This window comes from Sinohyriopsis cumingii, unplaced genomic scaffold (assembly GCF_028554795.1).
Source record: "Sinohyriopsis cumingii isolate HCF-2022 unplaced genomic scaffold, ASM2855479v2 utg003586l, whole genome shotgun sequence".
Classification (NCBI taxonomy): domain Eukaryota; kingdom Metazoa; phylum Mollusca; class Bivalvia; order Unionida; family Unionidae; genus Sinohyriopsis; species Sinohyriopsis cumingii.
This window is the reverse complement of record NW_028316536.1, coordinates 1-23,121: the sequence shown is the minus strand read 5'-3', so window position 1 is coordinate 23,121 and position 23,121 is coordinate 1. Positions and strand designations below refer to the sequence as shown.

Here is a 23,121-nt window from a genome sequence, read left to right as displayed (position 1 = left end):
CATCTCGCTCTTCCTTCCTCTCTCCCAATTGTATTTATTGTTACCTTAAGATAATGCAGTTATTCATAAAACCATATTAATAATGTACGAGATTATGTGTTTGCTTCAGATTTCTAATACATGCTAGTGATGCGATTGGATAATTAGAATCATACTTATGCACACATATGTTGTAATAAGCAAACATTTCATGTGACATGGGAGAAAAGATAATAATTCTTGAGATAATAATTATAATTCAGCTGAATTTTTTCAGTTACATCTGATGATACAGTTTTGTAATTACTTCTGACAAAACAATAAACAAGTTTCTAGCAGTATCAAAGTCTTCTGCTGCATTTGGTATTTGATAAGTCTCTGTCACTTCTTGTACAATCCTAATAAAATTTGGATCTAGATCTGTATAATTATTCTGACACAGCTCCCTCAAGTCCTGAATTTCCTCCTCTGTCACTGGCAATAAACACTTCTCTGCTCCTTAATAAAAAATGTATTAAGATTTAATATTCTGTATTTTTGTTCATTTAAGCCATCATTAATGGTCACAATCATCTAGCATCCCTGACTTAAAGCATTTGTTTTTCTGATTCTTGTAACTGATTGTATAAATAAACATCAATTAAGTAACATGTTTAAGAGACCATGTTCTTTAAAGTCTTTGCATTAACAGCTTATGCGAGGCTTGAATTCATTATTTGGTTACAGTAGGAAAAAAGGGGCCCCGAGTGGCCAAGTGGTCTAAAGCGCTCACCATTCTGGATCACTGCCATCTCACCTCTGCGTGGCTTCGAGTCCAAGTCTTGGCTAGCATGGGTATGTGGGAAAGCCTGCCAGTACCTTCTTGTGGGTCGGTGGTTCTTCCCTGGGTTTTCCAGGGTTCTTCCTCCACCAGTTATACTGGCCGCCATGTATAGCCTATCTTGTGCTCAAAAATGGCGTTACACCCTAGAACAACAATGGAAAAATATTAAATTTACACATTTTGTTGCAAATTATCATGTCGTGTGTCATAGTAGATTTAAAAACAATATGCCCATCATTTTTAATTTTAAGAAAGAAAAAAACTTTTTTTCATACATGTAATAATGTTGAAACCCAGAGAAGCATATGAACAAAATCTACACATACATTCAAACAAGTGATTGAGTTTCTTATTTCACAGAGAACACTTAAGTTATATTTTTCAGAAGAAAGTGTAGTTTCTGAAAGCAGATTAAGTTAAAATGACCTGGATTATTTTATTTATCATACTATTTGGGAACTTGCTGATCAACTGTGCAGTCTACCAAAAATAGTATGAACTTGTAGTGCCCCCCCCCATTTCTTTTTTTAAAAAGGTATTGCCCCTTTTGTTTTTGCAGCATAAATCAGTATTTAAACATTGCTATCCAATGGCAATCAACAGAATACTAGACAGATTCTGTTATTGCCAACAGCTTATATTTTAAATAGACATGGATATCAACATATCCTTCCTTCCTTTGCAAACTGCTGGTACAGTATTTGAAAAATGACAATAGTTCATTCAGAAAAGAGTTGAGCTGCAAATGTGGTACAATTTTTACCTGTTATTTCTGGATTGCTGAAAAGAATGTCTGGAATGCCATTAATTACATCCCCCATTTTCTGTCGACGTATATTATGGCTGTTCCACATTTCTACCACTTCTCCTAGATGGTTCTCAATGAGTGGTATATATACAAACTGAAGACACAGCCTGGAATAATGATACAGAGTACATGTATTTTGAGGTCTATAATCAGTTGATGGCTTATGTGAACCTAATCAACGTGATCACAGAAGAAAAGTTATTTTTTTTGACATTTTAAATTTTGCGAGCAAAATCTTTTACAGAAAGAAAAATATACAAAGGCATCTATATTTTTGTGTGTATATGGGTTGGCATATTTTCATCTGGTTCATGTGTGCATAAATGTAACTAAACAATGCGGGTGTTTTAATCTCGCAATTTTAAGACATTTGCCAAATTAACTTAGCAATTTTTTTCATCCTGTTCAATGGAAAAACAACATAGATGTATAGAATATGCAACATTTCTCTTGCAAAATATTGATGACATTTTAATTTTTAAGCATTCCACAGTGTGTATTATTTAATTACATGTTACACTTGATAGAGCCCATAATGCATTAGATTTATAGCTTTCAATTAATCAGCTCTGAAACAATACTGGCCTAAATGTATATGTGATGATCAGAGATGTCAAAATGTTTGTTTTAGGGTCACACATGCCAACCCCCAAGAGAGGTATAAGGATAATTTATTACTGATATAAGTGGCAAAAAGTGTAATCTGAGCATACAAAGAGCAATCTATATATTACATGCTCATAATTACATAAAACCATATGAACAACATGCATATTTATTTATTTAATGTACATTAATTTTTGCTACTTAACTGGATCTGCAGTTAAATTTTTTGTCACAAATCAGCTAAATTCTAGTGCATTAGTAGTTAATAAAAGAGCATGCACACAAAATGATGACTTGTAGTATCTTCAGCCTGCCATGGTTTGTCCCTTAACAACGGTCTGGTGCAAAATGTTAAGTTTAACAAAATCCCTCTCTGATGACATTTTTCAGCCAGATAACATCCAACAGCCACGTTAATACAACCCATTTTTGTTTTTTTATGATATCTGGCGGTATTTATTTTCAATTTAGACTAGTCCGCTACATATGTACTATCGAAATAAAATGAATCTTTGACAAGTGGTTTCAAATTCAAAAATGTTTTATTGGAACTGTTTCATATAAAATGAATGCACAAATTACCATATTTATAAACATGGTCATTTTTTTGTAGATTTTTTTCAGTGTTTTTAAATAACAAAGATTTCCCATATATTTAAATATTTAAGTGAAAAGTTTCATTCTGTATATTTGTCCATTTCGTTTATATTTTAGTAACATGATATAAGAAGTTGTTGTAGGGTGTAACGCCATTTTGCAGCACACGATAGGTTATATGTGGTGACCAGTATTAATGGTGGAGGAAGAACCCGGAAAGAACCACCGATCCACGTGAAGCTACTGGCAAGCTTTCTCATGTACTCACATTGGCCAAATCCAAGACTCGAACCCAAGCAGACAGAGGTGAGATGGCAGTGATCCGTAACGGAGAGCGCTTTACACCACTTGGATCCGGTATAAGTACATGTTACAGTAACCTAGTTTTTGTGTTGCCTTTGCTGTGAAAAAAATGTATGTCTTGTCTTTTAAGCTAATAAAAAAGGTCAAGTAAACGAACATATGAACAGCATCCTTGACTTGAACAACTGATTGCTCCAGGGCCACAAACTTGAGGCAAAAATGGCATTAGTTAAACTGGACATTTATATTGTGATTGTTGTTTTGAATTGTAGTACGTATTTAAATTGTATTTCAGGGAATATATTTTCCTTGGTACTTACTGTTGCTGTTGAAAATAGGTATTGACCTAGTTAATGTCATCAAAATCTCATAACAAGCATGTTCAAGTTGTGAGAAAAAGGCACACAAACCATGGACAGGCATTAAGTAATTAGTCCAGCTGTAAATAACAACAATGATTCTTAAATAGGTTGCATGAGAAAGGAGATAAATGTCCTCCTTTTTATTTTTATATGGTACATATATAACAAGTAAATTGTAAGCAACTATATGAGCCCCTGTGATGATGAATAAATGCGCACATGACAAGCCTTGAACAATGTTCGTTATTCTGCATGTCTATCTGAACTTGGAATACTTTTTTTTAATGGGTACCATGTTGATCATTTCTATTACCCTGGTTATTATCTACATGCAGGTGTCCTAGTATCCTGTTGGCATCTTTAGTGATGATGATCCAAATGTATATGTGATGATTACCCAAATAGGGTATAATGTCCAAAATGTGTGTGACAATGACCCATATGTGATGCCTGAAACGGAGAAATATTTAGACTAAGTTCCAATAATCAGCCCAAATATGCAGTTAGTGTTTATTCATGTGCCTAGTCAGGACCACAGTAGATGAAAAATGCACCATTGTTACTATGTATAATTTGTGATCAAAGTAAACACCAGAAACTTACAGGTGGATTCTATTTCCTTTGACAAGATGACCATCACTCTCTAATGTCTGTAAATATAAAAGTAAAATAAGTTTGCTTTTTATTGCAGTTCAATGTTAAGCTTCTCTTTGCCTTTTTAATCTATAAAGTGTTTGTTTATATTGTGTACCTTTCAAAAGGTGTATTGCATAATACAATTGGGTTCTGATTAACAATGTCAACATCAAATAAAAGCTTTTACAGTTTTCAAATTCATAAATCTTTCATTTCTGATAGAAAGTTTAAAGTCTTATGGATAAAACTTTTCTCAATATTAGGGGACTAATAAAGGCCATGATCAAATATTGGGTCATATGTTGGCATATATATTCCATACATTTGCAGATGACTTGATTAGATTTTTAAATCATTATAGCATTTGTTTCAAATTCATCTTGCTTTTCTTAATGCAGGTCATGTATGTCACATTTGAGGAAGTGGACTGTATGCAACATCTAATCCCCATGGTTTAATCTGCAGAACCGCTACACTCATTCCAACGATATTTTACTGATACAAGTGACATTTTGCTTCCATACATCTGGATCACTTGCAGCACATTGTGTTTCCTTAACAGATTTGACATGAAATATATTCCTTGTTGAGGTGTTATGTTTGCTGCAAATATGTTCACCAGAAAACAATGAACAGCTTCAAAATTACAAATAAGAGTAATGAATGCCTCAGAACTGACTCTAGTTGCTACATTTCATACCAAAAGCCATTGTTTGCAGTATTTTATCCTATGTAAACTGTTTACCTTGAAATGATCAATCCAGAAGTCAGCCTTGCATTGTCGTAGTATTCCCCACCATCGTTCGATTCGCTGAAAAACAACACAAAGGCATGAGCTAGTTCATGTACAGACCTCACCCCTCCTTTAGCATAAGATTTTCTTTGTTAGTCACTCATGTGACATCTAAGTGATGTGGCCTGGCTATCTCATCTGTAATTTCATCAGCAGACTATGGATATGCTTACAATGTGTACAGATGGAGAGCAGCAAAGCAGCATGCTTCTGTTTGCTACCACATGTTAGATTTGTTCTTTTATTATGGAGTTATGGTGTTAAAAAGGTTGGTTGGGCCAACAATTAAATTGTGATAAAGAATGCTGAACATGAAACTCTGTGCCAGTGTCATGAACTCATGAACAAGGCTGCATAACCAACTTGTTTTACATGGGTTTCTCAAGAGATATCATTATGACCAGACAAAAATGAAATGGGAAAACATTGCTATCATACTTGCTCCATTTTTGCAATCTTTCCATGTTTTTAAACTCATACATAATAGTAACATATAAACAATGATTCACATTAATTGTATCTGCATTCACAACATCAAACATGTAGGACACTTTCACAGCAGTGTCTTTTGTTTCCCCCTAGATGAGGATGCTTATATGAACTTAAAAGCGTTACGACTCTAAGATCTTAAACATAAGAAAGCGAAACCAACAAGCAAAATTCAACAAATACTTTATCTTCATAGAAAATGTGAAATTTTAAAAGAAGCTTATATTATTATTAAATAAATCCCAAATAGTCCTCTGCAGTCCAAAAATAAAGTGTTCCAAATGAATTACAGCGGTGTTCCGACTGGAATGCAATCTTTAATGTGCTGATGTATCAATAGTCTTAAATCTACCAATGTGCTAACAGCGTTGATTTATCACAACGATATAGTGTAAAATGTCCCTGAAATAATATACAATAATCCCAAAATAGTAATCAAGTCCAAACTTATCAATAAGCACTTTGCAATTCCAATAAATAGTTGAAATGTATAAATCCTGTTACATGTAACTGAATACAAAACAGATTCCACTAGACAGATGTTACAATAGGAATATGTTGTTAACTATGTTGATCACAACCTTTATATACAAACCTAAGACAACAAGAGGATGATGATGATGTGGTTCCTTTTCTCATCATATTTAAAAACAAGGTAAGATCTGTTTACTTTTTATTTTTTGGGCCCCGAATGGCTGAGTGGTCTAAAGTACTAATCATTCTGTCTGCGTGGGTTTGAGTCCAAGGCTCAGCTAGCATGGGTATGTGGGAAAGCCTGCCAGTAGCTTCTCGTGAGTCAGTCCCTGGGTTTTCCAGGGTTCTTCCTCCACCAGTTATACTGGCCGCCATGTATAGCCCATCTTGTGCTGAAAAATGGCGTTAAACCCGAGAACAAAAACGTTTTATTTTTACTTTTAGCAAACTACCCAGCAAATTAGATTTTCCCAGGGAAAAAAACCAAAGTTCTGAATTCAGATCCATATAGACATGTTTACAAATTTCATCTGAGACAATAATCTACAATCATGGAAAACAATTAACTGTGCAGTATCTTGCTCACCAATGACACCATATCATGGGCAACAGTTAAACAATATATAGATATACAATTGGCACTTCCAATGGTTGCTAACTGACCTGTATTACCCTTCTTTCAATTAAAGACATACCTGGTTTGCATGCGATGTACCATATATAAATGCATTTTCTTTGTTATGAAGAGCCATCTGCATTGCAGCAACCATGCCATTTTCTGTGCCTGGGTCGCCTCTCACTTTTACTGGACACCCTGAAAAGTAGGTTAGTATAACATTATTAAAGCATCATATATAAAATGTTTTATAATTTATACTGGCTTTTGTGATGGTGGTAAAAGTTCTCTTTTGCCTTTAAATACTGTATTTTACTGCTGTACAAGAAATATAAAATGACTTATTTTACTGAATGTTTACAAAGTTTTAGGAATCCAACTTACCACGTAAATTGGTCATGTAAACTTGTGACATTAGTGTCAATTGCACCAACTGTATAGTGCACAACAGAAATGGTCTGTTAAGTTCACCATAACTATGCTACTTTTTTCCATATAATACCATAAACAATTGCTAATCCAGGATATGCTTCAGGGGAAATTAAGAAATAATAATTAAGATTTATGAGCAAAACATTCATTTGATATGGAGCAGAAACTTTTTAAACCTGCCCCTCTGAGCAGATATTGTACTGGCGGCAATGCAAGTCTTGTACAAAATAGTAAGTTTTATATATGTGACAACAGGCCTGCAAACAAACAGATGTATCATTTATGGCTGACTAGTCAGCCAAATATATCTAGCTTTGCTCACATCCATAGTCCAAGAAGAAATGACGTAGCTCAGTAAATCCTGCATCCAAATATCTCATTTCTTTTCGTCATTTAATACAATGTTTACCGTAACACTCTGCTTTGGCATTTAATTTTAATTACCTTATCAATATAACAAAAATAAGTTTGTATAAAAATATATTGTTAGAAAAGAGTACCCACCCATAAAATCTTGAGTGTCAACAGGAAGACATAATAAGCAATGCAATACATTTACTCATTTTACATCCCAAGACAAACACACAGCTGTCAAGTGTGTCATTTTCAAAAACAAAACAATACTGAAATGACAACTATTCAAAATTTAAACTGCAACTACAATAATATAACTGAACATGAAATTATTTTATAATCTGCATTATGTGAGTTTATACTGACTTTATTTACCATGGAATTTCTCAACTGTATCAACAAAGTAGGAGGCAACAACCTCTGGTCGTCTGTTGGTGATTCCTGCATGCAGCCATAATATCTTCCTAGAAAAACTGAAAATGTGATTGTTTAAAAATATATTGTATCACACAAAGTGGGGTTATTTATATTTTTATCATTGGAAGACGTCTGTTTCCAATTGTCAAGATGAACTGTATGTACATAACAGAAATGAAACATAATAAGAAACTGAAGAATGAATAAACAAAAATTGCAGCAAATACTTATATGTGCTTTTCATATCATTGTAACACTTTAAATCACAATAGGAAACATCTGGTCCTAAAATAATGAATGTCTAATAAAATAATGATTTTTAACTGTTACAGTCCAAATGAAAATAAAATTTAATTAAAAAAAGTTCAATCAAACATGAAAGTTTCTATTAGATTAGTTGCATCAATAATCAACAAAACAAGGATTATTAACAGTATCAACAAAATCCAGTGCAAGCTTCTACTCTTCTACATTTTGGCATGTATTTCTAAATAGTGAACGAAAACTCAACTCCATTACATGAAAGTTAGAACGTGTATGATGATGATGGTGGTGGAAAAGCATGTATGAGCATGAAGAAAATTATTGTGGAATGCTGGGTGTTAACCGTCTACATGCCTTATATAGAAAACATAGATTTTAGGTCATTATGGCAGTCCTTGTGTATTTGTATTGTGTGTATGTCAGTTCAATGTGTCCTGCAACTCCTAAACAGTTCAAGATAAAAGCAAAGTTCAATATACTAACTTTGTGAAATGATTGTGGACTACAGATTTACCCTTTGATTTTAAAATTTTAAACCATCGTAGAAGGTCTTGATGGTTCTACCTAGAATGGAAAATACTTTTTAAGATTTGTTTTAACTGTTTGCTAACTTGTTTTATGACCATTGGGTTACCTGGGTCCCAACTTAAAAGCTTGACATCACATTCTCATAACCAGTTATGTATTTTTTCTCCTAATTTTGTTTTGGTGCTTTATATAACAGCAACAAAAGACAGTTATTTAGTGCTGTGGCAAATGGAGTTTAGTGTCTTGCCCAATGACACACCTGGTAGCTGACCCAGACTGGTCATATAGTAAGATCAGAAACCTACAATATTGTGGCCCTGAGTCTAGCACACTAACCACTGAATGCCTGTGGCTTAAGATGTGTGTGTGTGTGTGTGTGTGTGTGTGTTTTTTTTAAACAGCAGCTAAGCACAATAATGGCTACAAGGTACCAAATGAATAGTTATAAAATTGTAGAAACAAAGAGTTTCACTTTAAGAATACTTAGTTTATAAAGAAGACTTCACAAGATTTTGCCCATGGATCTATTCAACACCACACCATTAACCAAGATTTTGCCCTATGGGCTGGACAAATGTGGGAAACACTATATTTTACAAACAATCTGGTCAAAATCAGCCAGCCTGATTCAAGTGTTCACTGCTGTCCAAATAATGGGTACTGTGGTCAGTTAATTGCTGCCTCTGTAAGTTTGCATAGTGAAATGAAAAAATACTGCCATTATATGTACAAGTGTACAAGAAGATATTTTAATATTTAAGATTAGATTGATTTTTGTATGATATAAAAATACTTAAAAGGGAAATATACAAAAAGATTCAACTACTATCTTTTCAGTGATGTTAAGACTTGTACAAAATTAGATTCTTGTGCTTCAATTTAATTTTTCAATATTATAACAGAAGTTCTGAATATACATACCCATCAATACATCCATGTATGCCAATACCAAATGGTGTTAATTTATCATACCCATCTAAAAAAATTATATATAACATTATATTAGCCAAATATTGAAATAAAGAAACATATATTTTAAGACTGCAAAGTGTGATGTATAGCTATATTATCCCTATATTTTTCTCACCTTTGTCAAACACCATGATATACGTGCACACAACACTAGACTAGGCTCACAAAGACAGTGAGAAAAAAAATCACATTCTAATATTATGTACACATCTACAAACTAAATCCAGTCATATCCAAAAGGTGTATATTTATATTTTTAACATTATGTATATATGGCAGCATATAACTCTGGAAATTCAATATATAATAAGCAAAATTATTTCTACTCACTGTGTCATTGCCAACTGTTTAAGAGATGGTTAAAATTAAGAAATTACAACAACAATGGCATCCTCTGGATTATGTAGCACCTTTGTATATTGCGTTTTTGTTTCTAAAGCCTCATATCTTCTCAGAATGTTTGTTGCTGAATAGAAACATTCATGGGATTATTGATGTGATAAGAAAATGCTAAGAAATTATGTTTGTTTAAATTTTGTTAGCTATCTGTTAGCTACAAATCATGTCCAACTGAGCAAAGGAGCACACTTGGGTTACTGCTTACAATGTGTACCACAGGGACATAACCATGTACAGAAGAAAACAGTGATAAGTCGGACCAATTCAGCAAAAGATAATTTCCATGCCTGAAAGGTTGCACAGTTTCAATTTATTTCTATATTTCACAAAATCCTAATTTTTCTTGTTCTACATATAACAGATCACATGTCACATGGCATGGTGGGAAACATTTATATAAGCGAATATTTTTACCATGAATATATAAGGAAAAATGTATCAAAACAAACAAATAATGTTGGTGTAGAACTGTACAAATGCCACATTAACTGTAACAACACTACGACTTTAATGCACCTTAAAGTCGATGATGCTAATTCTATGCAATCTGAAAAATGACCATTTGACATATCATATCACATTATGCTGTGCCATTTAATTGCAAGCCATCTCTCACAGAAAGCTTGTAATAACAATATAGTACTTACCAATATGCCATACATAATTCGGACCCTGAAAGAGATCATTACACTGACTAAAAAAAAACAAATTTTGCAAGATTAAAATGTACCACGTGAATACAAAATACAGTCCTTGAAAAAACTGTTAAAACATTTTAAACCATGCTCTAAAATTGGAAAAACTGAATAAGATTGAACAATATTAAAAGTTTATGCTAACATCACATTTTCTGATTAAATACCCACACACTGGCTTGGATGTGTACTGAGAAGAAATGCCATAATTTAAACAAATATTCATCTCCTATATTTCTCGAATGTAACTCACATATTCCTTGAATGTTTAAATTATATTTGTTGCACACAAAGGGACAAATGCTAAATAAGATTAATGCAATCCATACATTTAAAGTATTATTTTTATTAAGAACAAATAATCGACAATCATCATGCTTTATTATCATGAATAAACTTGTATTGACATATATTATGGACAGTTTTCCCAACCAAACTGATGTAATTGAAGGACTTTTGGACAAGTAATCAAACATTAACAATAATCTGATATACCTTGTATGCAAGTGATTCAAATGAAGAGATTCCATTTTTAAGAAATAATTTATTCAATATATCATGTTTTCGTGGGGTCAATTTATGTGAATACTGGATGAAAAGATTTGCACTACTGTCCACTGTAACTCACTTTAGTGATATATTGTCTTCGACGCAGCCTTCGTCTCTTTCTCCTTTCTACTCCATTCTTATCGAGTTCTCTAACAATGTCTCTGGCAAATTCTCTGCAAAATCAAATGGTGATGTGCAATTTATATTATCAATGTGGATTGAATCCAGTGGTAAAATAAAGTGTAAAAAAAAGAACGCAACAAAAATAAAGTCATTTTTTTTACTAACAATGGAAAACAACAAACAAAATATAGAATGCCTCATATGGTGCAATCACTGAGCATGAATAACTGCTACAGCCAGCATACATTTTTAAGTGTTGATAATTGTCCTGAAATTATCTACAGCAACTTGTTTCGGTCACCAAGGAAGATGCTACCAACTTGTTTTAAGACTACACAAAAGCTTTTTCTAGGGTTATAGGTCCCTTCGATTTTGGTGAAAATTAAATTACATCAGTTGGGAATAAAGCCATAATGAATACTATCAAAATTGGGAATTTTGATTTTTGTTTTAAAAAATATTGGAAACTTATAGTATAAAGTATTTATTGCACAATTCTGGCTGTATTTAGGCCCATAATCCCCCCACCCCCAAAGAATTGCAGCACCTTGTACAATATACACCCACCGTATTTCCTGGAGATAACAATAATCAAAAATTGAATGAAAACTATATCCAAATATTTGGCATTCTGCAATGAAAATACATATTTTATTTTGTCATGAAATAATGCCTTCCTAAAAATGAAAATTATATCTTTAAGTGTCCTGGCTAAATCCCTACATACAGGCCCATTTCAGAACAGTAAAATAAACATTACAATATAATTAAAAAACACCATAACAATACTTTACAAAATGTTTATTATTTCTGCAATCAAGTCATAAAAAAACTCCAACCTGATAAATCTGAATGACTTTTTCTGACTGATATTGTTATTATCTCCCCTCTTTCCCCATAAACATATCAAAGGAAATGTAATGAGGGACATATCGGCCAGTTGTCTTCCCAAAGAATATTTTTTAGATAGCACTGCAGGCAAGTATGTCCCTCATCTGGAACACTTTTGATCTGATCTCACATTCCAGGTCTATTGTTGTGCAGTAAACATTTTAGATTTTAATAACAAAAAGTATTAATTCATTCCGAAAACAACATGTGTTGTGCAAAACTACACAGAAGGGTGGGCATACCTTTCCTAAAAAATAAAGAATGCTGGGATATATGCCATAAGGTGTGGCAGAGCATCATATATAAAGTGGTCACCAAACAAATTTAGCTACATTTGCAAGCAACATTTTACCAAAGATGAAACTGTAACCTAACATGGTATGTTTATTTATTTTTTCATGATAATTTGTGAAGTAGTGACCATAAATAATAAGAAGAAGAATAACAACAGCAAAAACAAAACATTAACATGTGTGATTATGACAATAATAATAATAATAATAATAATATTATTATCACTAATAAAAAGATAATAGATGCACAAAGCAACAACAATACTAACAGTATTAAAAATAACAATGAGTACTTGGTGTAAATTTCAATATCAACGCAATTACAATTCACCCATGTCAGTATCTATAGTTTTAATGCGATTTCTGTTGTTGTTGTTGTTGTTGTGGGGTTTAACGCCATTTTTCAGCACACGATAGGCCATATATGGCGGCCAGTATTAATGGTGGAGGAAGAACCCGGGAAAACCCCGGAAAGAACCACCGACCCACGAGAAGCTACTGGCATGCTTTCTCACATATCTACACTGGCTGAATCTGAGACTCGAACTGGCGCAGACAGAGGTGAGATGGCAGTGATCCGTAACGGCGAATGCTTTAGACCACTTGGCCACTCAGGGCCCCAATGCGATTTCTGTATGCATACTGCAGACAGGAAGATATATCAATAATTCTGTTACTTACAACCCTTTGCACAGAAAAGACTATTGAAATTCCAAGATAAGATATAAAGAAAGTTTATTTACTGATCATAGTCAAGACACAATGAAGCACTAAATCCAGGCAAGTTATTATATTAAGCAATAAATACAGTCATTAAAAAAATTTACACACCACATTCACAATGTGACTGATCAATCTGAACATTTTTTAAAAAGGAAATATCTTTAATAAATGTAACTCGTTTCTTCATTGAGGCAAGACAATCACTTTTCAGAAATTCATCAGTATTGCTTGAACATACACAAAGGTAAGTAGACTTGCAAGAGCTACCTTGAATATCAGGTGGAAGTAACTGGCTGATGTCCCCCATACTCAAAACTAATAAATTTTGGAAATAATTGTAAAAGAAAGGACAGTTACCTTGTTATTTTTATACAGTATTTAATTTTCAAAGTTCTTCTCAAGTTCTCACAACCATTGCACCCATTTTCTATTTCTTTCTGAAAATAGAATATGAACAAACATTATATCAATCAGAAACTCAATAAACCGGTTTTCAATTGAAATTAATTAAGTTTAGCGCTTTGCATAACAGTGAACACAGTGAAGTACATAAAAAGTTGAATCAAACAAAACAATTACTAATCAATAATTCATTTTTGTTATTCTTGTCTGGTTTATTGCCATTTTTGAGGAGCACAAGATACATGGCAGCCAGTATAACTGGTGGAAAAAGAACCCAGGAAAGCCCGGGGAAGATCTACTGACCAAATACTGGCAAGCTTTCTCATGTACCCACATTGGCCAAGTCCAAAACTCTAACCCAGGCATAGAGAAGTGAGATGACAATGATTCACAATGGTGATCACTTAAGACATAACCAAAATTGTACAGAACTTAACATACTGTATTCTAATGAGAATAAAATGCCAAACTAAAGTTTAGTAATCAAATCTGAGAATTAACTGGTGCATACCAGATTTAAGGACAACACATCAATAGAATTTGTAGCTTCCTAATAATGTTGGCTTGAACAAATTTAAGATGTACTAGAATTAACTAAAGAGTAATTGCCCATTATTCTAAATACCTTTGCTTTTTGAAGGATGTCATCCACATCATAATTGAATGCACTTCTTCTGAACAACCCCATGCTGGGTATTATCTTTCTTTTAAGCTGCTGAAAGCTGGAGAAAACAGCAAATGTTTTTTTTAAAAAATGTGATTCAGTGAATAATAAACCCAATAAAAATAAAGATTCTGATAGAATATTCATCAGGTATTGGGTGAAAATGTTTTTCATTACATTATCTTCATAAAAAAAAAAATACAGTAGCAGACCTGCCACCCCTGACAAGAGCATCCCAGTAAGGCAGTTGACTTTCTTTCCCTTAAGTTTGACCAGCTTTCAGTAAGGTGTAACAAAATATCATAACTGCTACTGTAGTGCCTGAAAACATGTAAAAGTTCATTATTAAAAACTAGTCCTACATGTAAGACCTCGATGCTGATATTTATGTTTTGGGCATCGGGGTCTTATTATCTAACTAACGGGGCTGTGTAGCATGTTTTGATGCTGCCTAACATAATAACAAAATTCAAATTTTCAGAAATATATCACACAAATAGCGACGCTTTTCCACAAAGTAAAGTCATAATGTTTTAGTCAAACTTTACATACTCAGATATCTTTTCTCTAATAAATTCAAATTCTCATAAAAAAATTGGACCTGTTTTAAAGTTTTGTTGGCCTACATTTCAGTTGCCTGGAAAGCGATGAAAGCCAGGAATGCTAAAATCAGGTTAAGTTTAAATATTCTTTAACGAAATGAATCAATATATATTATGCCAATTGGAACTGTAAGCAATACCTTGTCTCGTTCAAGAAAGAAATACCCACTCAAACCTACTTGAACATACCTCGACTACCATCTCATTTCAACAAATTCAAATGTATATCAACGGATCATGAAAATGCATCCATTTGCTACTGTCCAATTTTGATTCCAATAGGATAAAAACAGCACAGTAAGTATACTAATTACATATCAATATGTGGACGATTGTCCATATGGGCTACCAAGTGAGATATTCCTGAAACTTTGACTAGTCATTCTGATGTCAACAGACATCAGAACACGCTATACAAGGCCATTATTTGGGTAGTAAGATGTAGAACTATAACATAAATAACATGTGATACGTCTTACGTCGCAGGACTATATTCAAAATATGCAGCAACAGTGAACATTATGTTCAAATGAAACGTTCGTAAAGAACATAGAACTTATTTACCACTAGGGCAGTTGCACAGACTTCTTTTCAAAACCCTATGCAGTTCAATGGCTTGTTGCTATCTCTCAACTTGAAGTAATTCTAGTAATTTTTTTCCATTTCACATGACAATGGCAATCATATCTCCTGCCACAAGTCATACTCAAATTGACATGCGATTTCCAATAAATGTAATTGTGTTCTTTTTCCTGCTTTTAATCACACGAATGTGAGTATTCCTTTTCATTCTTCCGTAACGATTATTAACACTTTATAAGAGGCTTATTTTTTGTTTCCTCCTCAACATGCATCTCTTTCTGCATGCCATTTTTAAAAGAATTCAAGAATCAACTTTCTGATCATGCAGATGCTTTGTAAGAAAAAAATGTGCAGTCTAACGCGTCTGACATACTGCTGAAAAGTTAGTCTGATTCTCTGACTAATTCAAATAATTCTAATAAGAAACGCAGATCCAAATCCAACAAGGATGAACCAATTATCTGGATTATTCGGCAAGAATGATGTTTCGTAGTTTTTTCTTGTATTCCATAAGTCTGAATTTGAATGGGTCATATTCATAAGACTTACGGCAAAATTGTAAGAGTTGGTAGGTCTGCAGAAGTTTGCCAAAAACCACAAGCTAAATAATAATGAACCAGAAACATAGAGGAAACAAACAGCATCAAAAATGTTACCTGATTATGAAATCATGGTTTTTCTCCAGCAAATAGTGTATCAAACGATAGCTGAAGTCCTTGTAAAAGTAATTGGATATTGCTTCTTTTACATCTGAAAAAACAATAGATTTATTTGAAGATTAAAAGCAAGAAGGAAAACAATGAAGACCACATTGAAACATTGTTAGCATACAAATTTAGGAATTTATTTAGATTGGAATGGAAAAGGTACACTTTAAGCTAGAGAAAAGAAGAGCCCAATTTTTTAACAAATGAAAATATAGCAATAAAAAGTTAATGGATTTTAAATTTCTGATTTGGGAGAAAAATCTCATTTGATAAGTTGATACATATTATTTAGCCTGATGGCCTCAGTATATTTCTTTTGCATTTCAAACTCATGTTTTCTGCCACATGGAACAAAATACATAATGTAGTTTGGCCAATATAACAGTCTACACTATATGTTCATACAAATTACACTTTCTGTGGATCATGATTTTTACATGCACCAGAAGGTAAATTCAACAAAGCAAACGTGTGAATTTTGCCTACCCTAGTAAATCACCCCATGGTAAAACAAATAACTATTGGAACTGATTTTGTGCATCTAACTGAGTAATTGAGTGTTTTGCCCAGTACATTCAAATGCTTAGTACATTATATATGCTAACCATTATAATATACATATATATATATAAATAACTACCTGCTTACCCTAAATTTAAAACAAGTGCAATAGGAAACATATTTTTTGCCTATTGACTGGTTATATACATGTGATATGACCTGCCATTTACTTCTAAATGTAACTGTTATACTGATACAGACAATAAAGATTCAGTTTGGTACTTCCCATTATTTTTGGGACTCATCAAGATATATGACAAAGATTCCTCAACTAAAGACTACAGTTTAATTAAACTTTGTCTGCCATTTTCCTTAATGAATTATTCTAAAACTACTATTCAAAATTAAACTGAATAAAGAAAAGTACAACACATTTACAGCCCACATTTTTTTCTTTATTTACATTTTGAGTAAAACTGTTTTATGCAAAAATAGAAAGGTGAGCAAAAACACTATATAAGCATAGATACAACGATATACACTTACTGAGTATAAAAGGGCAACTTTATAGATACAAAGAACTAAGTGCTGTACAGGAATATACAAATTTTATATGCTGATGTGATTTTCATTTCCAGTCAAGGCATGCTTGTGATTAAACTTTTAAATGTTCTTCAATAACTGCATATTATATAGTGAAATATACACCATAAGTTCACAGGGTACAATAAAAGTTTGTACTTGGAAAGATATTATGTGCAACAAGATTAACCTTTCAAGTGACATTAGGACAAGAGGTTCATAAATACATACATTGTTTTTAAAAATCAGGTGCAAATAGTGAAACAACATGGTTATCTCAGTATAACTAATGTATTCTAACAATTATGAACCAATGTAATGGTTGCCACAGTATGATATTCATTTATATCAATATGACTATAGTTTAAACCCGTTCAAAGACACGTAAGACAAAAGAAGCCATGCCAGCAAATATCTCTTGCCAAAACTGTTCAAAACAGGGTCTTTTCTTACATATCCATACAATGTGAGCAAATCACAAGAAGTGGTTAGATCTAATACATTTTTCTGTCTTATGACTATGGCCCAACAATATTTGCTCATAGTCTTCCAACACACACATAAACATAAGAATTTACATTTATTTGTAAAGTTGAGGTATAATTGATCAAGTGTCAAACAAGTCATGGGTAGCAAAGATAGATGAGAGGTACTGATGTAACACAACATTTAAAGTTTTACTTTACATATAAATTTAATTATATGCACGAAATGCATAGAACAATTCCAATGCAAGACTGCCTGCTGTTATCCAATCTCAATTGTGAGAATTACACGCTAAACTTTAAATTTATTAAAAAGTAATTTTCATGTGACATGCAGTCAGGGCTGAAATTCATGTAACTCTATTATAGTGTAGTATATATTTTAAGGTTTACATTAGTATATGTCCCTTGGAAAAACTGACAAATTTGTAGAGAGAATGCAAACTGGGTACATTTGATCTGATTCAAAAGTTTATATCCCCTGTACCACATATCTAAGCATCAACATTTAAAATATTTCACATTCCTTTCAGGACTGAAAGTTTCAAGCTATGTATCATTTACAAATCAAAGTAATGCTCATACCATCTGGGATCATTTTTTCAAGAACTTTTCTTCTGAGATGAGATCTGAAAATATGCATGAAACATACAAAGGATTATAGTGCGTTGAGCACAAAATCAAAAGTTACCAAACTTTAGTGTAGATGCACTACACCTATAATCAAACTTAGCTGAATGTAGAAGCATGAAAAACAGTGTCACTGAGATTTTAATATTTAATGCATGCAGTCACTGACATTACCAACATAGAAAAGTCAGGCTATTTTAAATTAGAAAACAAACAATTAAATTAAATCAAATGTAAATTAAATTAAATATACATAATAGATTTAAATCATTTACAGTGTGAGCTGTAATCATAATCATAATCACTGATTCCAGAAGATTTATAATCCTAATCATCATTTATTTGGCCGTGTAAATGCATCGTCTGATTACAGCCAAAAATCAAGAATTATATTGGTAATAATTATAAGAATATTGAAAAGTTTCCATACACAAAAGATCATGAATGTTGACTATTACAATAAGAAATGGGTGGTCATACCTCTGTAATTGTAACTGTAATCATGGTTTCCAAATAAAGTGCAATTGTAATCATCAGTGCCAAACAACCTGACATTGTCATTGTAATCAAGCAAATGTAATCGACCCTCTGACTGTAACAAGTCTATGCATCTGAATCTGAACATTATTGTCAGCATAACTCTAACTGAAACATATCAGTATCCTGTCTTGGTAACATGGCTGTCAAAGAGTCCCTTTAACTTCTTCACAAATAATGGAATTACATACTGTACAAAATAAAAATAATGAAGTAAATACTATACAAAATAAAAAAAGGCTCCAAAAAGAGCTGAACTATATACAAGATTCTACAAATTATTTTTAGAATCATGCACACAAAAAACCAATCAAACACACTGTACTGACTCCATAAGTGACCTCAGTGACTTCCTTCATGGCAACTAACCTGTAAGTTACATACACAGCTAAAATAATGGATGTTTTGAAGAGGAGTATACAAAGATCTGAAAAAAAAATAAGTTTGCATTTTGATTTTTGGCTCAGCATTTTCTAAACATTTATCCTTTACAGACAATAAAGAAAATTTTTCATTAATCACTAATATTGTGAAAACGTTGTCACCTGAAACATTATCAATCAAAACCTAAATAATTTCTGTATTAGTTCACTAACACAAACATAATCCTGACACTGAACATCATCATGAATGTTCGACATCTGCATAGGAAAGTTTATGTCACACATCAATTTAACCATATATTTAACTATATCATCTGGAGACTGCTCTGGTGACCTAAGTGGTTAGATAATCTGCCTTGGATGTAGGAGGTCACGGGTTTGAACCCTGGCCGAGTTGTACCAAATACTTATAAAAATGGTATTGGCAACTGCCTTGCTTAGCACTCAGCATTAAGAAGTTAGTTTTAGGTCTGGTCAATCGTGTATGGGGTTGTCCATGCAGGACATCCTCAGATAATACCTGTTTTCCTCCCCCTGCACCTTGTCTGCTTTTGTCCACATGTGGCTTTACCCCCTTGCCCCAGCTGCAGACTTCTGCATCTAGCATTATACACTGCTCTATGGTCTGGCAGTGTAATAGCTGCTGCTCTCAAAATACAATGCTCACTGATCTCATCACAACATGTAGCTAAAACAAAGAAACATTTAAACAGAAAGTTCTTTCTGTAGAAAGTCTTTATTTGGAACAAACAACAAAAATTTTCATCTCACAGAAACCTAATTTCAAACAGACTGTTAATGTTTTACTCCACTTCAACAAATGCAGACTATAGCCAGTCAACTAAGTTGTGAACTGGCAGACCATCATCACTAATTTCAGTTGCAGAAGTTGATGATGCAGTTGACAGAATAGCACTAACAAATGCAGGCTCCACTGCACCTATGGCATGATTGCGCTTCGCAGCCTGAGATGGAAATTACAGGCCACACTTATTACAAACGCGCTTCTCAAGATCAACAGTCACCGAAAAACAGTATAAATTAAATGTCATCCTCAGGAAGTCATGTGAAGGCTGCAGATGTGAAAGAGCCAGTTGTTGACAAAGCGATCCACTGTTGCTGTCAACTGGTGCATAGGTAATCCCTTTATCTGTGCTGCAGCGTAGAACAGGTGGAGGTAAAATTCATACAGGAAATATATCACTGTAGTTAGCATAATTCACTGTTGCACTTCACAATCTGCAAGCAATACTGCGACTGTTGAATGTGCCGATTTCACCACTCATCTGACGGTGGACTGATGTCCAGTTTTCCTGCATCACATGATACAAAAGATAATACCACATCAAATCCATCAATAACCGTTGAAACTCCATATCGGTTTCACTGATCCATTAATACACATAACAGGCTGAAAAGCAGGAAGTTGTTTGAGTCCTTCAAAATCAGCAGCACATGTTGTTGCTGTGCTAATGTCATGCTTCCCACTGCAAATGAAGATATCAGTTGGCCCTGGTTTTACAACACATGCAGCATAGACTGATGGGATCAGTTTGTGGCATTCAGCAATAACTCAGTTGTGATCTGGAAGCTCAACAGGATACTCCATGTGCATCAGAATGGACACCTGCTTATTTGCTGCCAGTAATCCTAGTGTGACAGGTGCCTTGCCGTCTTGGCTCAAGAAAATAACAGTGTTCTCCCATAGCGACATCCAGATCTTTCAAGTAGCAGATTGTAGCTGCTGCAAAATCAGCATCCATGTGATTGCGCCTTTCACTGTTTGCTGCCTTAAGCAGTTTGACAGGCACTGTGGTCATGTGATGCTTACCTTCAGTCTTCATTTTGTTTACAATGGTTACACTGCTCCTGTCCATATTTATGTGCCAGATCTGCCTTTAGATCCGTGTGTGCAGCAATGAAAGCCTCGTTAAAGCCGCTGTACAGTTTATAAGGTGCATCCGTTACTAGCATCAGTAGTATACAGAATATTCTTATGATAGGTGTTTAGGCTCTAATAAACAGCAACACATAAAAGAGTGAAAACAATAAAATTTAACAAATAATTTATTTCCCTGGAAAAATTCTGTAAAAATGAAAAACATAAGAACTTACGGTTTCTGAAATCAATTCCAAAACTAATCCAAGAATAATCCACAAATTAAATTGCAAAAGTCATAGTATGTAATAAAATGTTCAAATAATTTCAAGTTCGAACCCGATGAAGAATCCAATATGAATGTCGATGACATATGGTGTAGTCTGTAGTGTTCTTTTATGTACAGTTCCTTATAGAAATACAAATATGACACTCCGGTGTCCTACATACCAAGTGTAAAAGCCCAAAAACTGATCTCTCTCTCTCTAAAACAAAGGTTGTATCGTATTCTAAGACTCAGTTTCGAAACTCCATAAAGTGCAAAATTAAAGGGGGGGGGGGGCACATGATTGTGTTTACATGTTAAAAAAAATCATGTACACAGAATATGGCTTTGATTAGTGCAATGATTTTACTCTGTGAATTTTTTTTTAACAAATCGTTTACTTCTTAAACCATGTAGTCCCATCATGATCTTGACAACAACCAATCATTTTAAAATAAAAACAACTTATTCACGTGGCTGCTACTAATATTGAATCAAGGTCAGGATCCAGGTCAACGCCTGGTGTTTATGAAAGAATGATTCAGGCCAACTGATTTTCTGGAAAAAATATTATCTCCAGTGAATTAATTTACATTATATTAGCATATAATAGAATAAAAAATATAACAGAATAAAAAATTAAAAACTGACAAACAATTAAATTAAAATATTTATGAATTAAATCAGATATACATAACAGTATTCTTAAATAATATGCAGTATTAGCTGGAAAAATATAGATATTAAAAACTCTATTAAACAGTATGTTGCCTATGTCACTGATTAACACATGTGCGGAAGACAGCTGGAGTCAATGCTTTCAGATGTACTGTGCGTAGCAGCAGTAGTGGTGGCTACTGCAGCCAGCCGCCTGCTTCAAGGCCAACCCATTCATATATAAACACCATTTCGGCCAATTCTCTGTGTGTTTTTCTGGTTCAAAAATCCATTTTGTATCAAGAAAGAATGATCGTACTTTAATCAAGTAGTGATATTCATAAAGTGTACAGACATATCCCACATTCTGACTTGAAATGCACAGGAAAATGTGATTTCTAAAAGTCAACATGTAGACCCACTCCATGACCTTGAACATGTACCCAGAAAATCTGATTCACTATGCATCTTTTAGAATCATACAAATAAATACATTATTTAAAAGATGGAAATATAAACCTTAAAAAATTCTGCACCTGAATCCAAATTTCCCATTTTGCAAGAAGTTGTCTTACATATACAAAATTGTCTGCTACCGAATGTATCAATTTGCCGCTAGAATGAAATTCCTGTGAGTATAGACTGTTTCTAAATTCTTTAGTAATTTTTACCCATAAACAAGATGTTGTAAACACATTACATCCTATTCATTCTTGTTTCTCATCCACATGTTAGCTTATTTTGTTTAAAAAATGTTTAACTTTACTAATTTTTTTACATGATCTATTTAGTTTGCTTAATAGCTTTTTCCATTTATTGCCATTTATTACACTGAATTTTGTAAAACTAGCAATAAACCTGACCTAATTACATTCCTGAAGTGCTGAAAGAAACAGTCCAAAGTAATATATTTTATTTATATTGCCGGATAGATAAATATTACATCTTTTCAAAGCTGTGCGCAGAATAGGCCGACCTTTCATGAGTTATGAAAACAATGGGGTGGTATCTGGTGTGTCCAAAATTAATATTAGTATGAATAGAATATTCTGGTGACAATTGCCTCTTTTCAAATGGTAAGCATTGCAAAATTTTATTTTCGTCAATCGGTCAAATTCG

The 23,121-nt window shown here is 33.3% G+C and overlaps 1 protein-coding gene across 6 annotated transcripts; it reads right to left on the bottom strand.

The window, feature by feature from the left end:
* Positions 1-216: 216 nt before the first annotated feature.
* On the bottom strand, positions 217-23,115 carry LOC149769522 (uncharacterized). Of its 6 annotated transcripts, none has more exons than XM_089949851.1 (15): positions 19,722-23,115; positions 19,188-19,245; positions 18,237-18,280; positions 16,033-16,126; positions 14,154-14,250; positions 13,484-13,563; positions 11,176-11,269; positions 10,500-10,524; positions 9,403-9,457; positions 7,648-7,745; positions 6,566-6,684; positions 4,860-4,925; positions 4,082-4,128; positions 1,566-1,717; positions 217-477 (listed from the first exon to the last, which is right to left on the bottom strand). In XM_089949851.1, exons 3-15 carry the CDS (start codon positions 18,247-18,249, stop codon positions 257-259), a joined length of 1,161 nt encoding a protein of 386 aa, XP_089805977.1. In that variant the 5' UTR covers positions 18,250-18,280; positions 19,188-19,245; positions 19,722-23,115; the 3' UTR covers positions 217-256. The 6 variants fall into 6 exon arrangements, 5 of the variants coding, with proteins under 5 accessions (XP_089805977.1, XP_089805976.1, XP_089805974.1 ...); XR_016419124.1 differs by adding an exon at positions 752-945 and having other exon boundaries at positions 341-477; positions 19,188-23,115; XM_089949850.1 differs by having other exon boundaries at positions 18,762-23,115.
* Between the last annotated feature and the right edge of the window lie 6 nt (positions 23,116-23,121).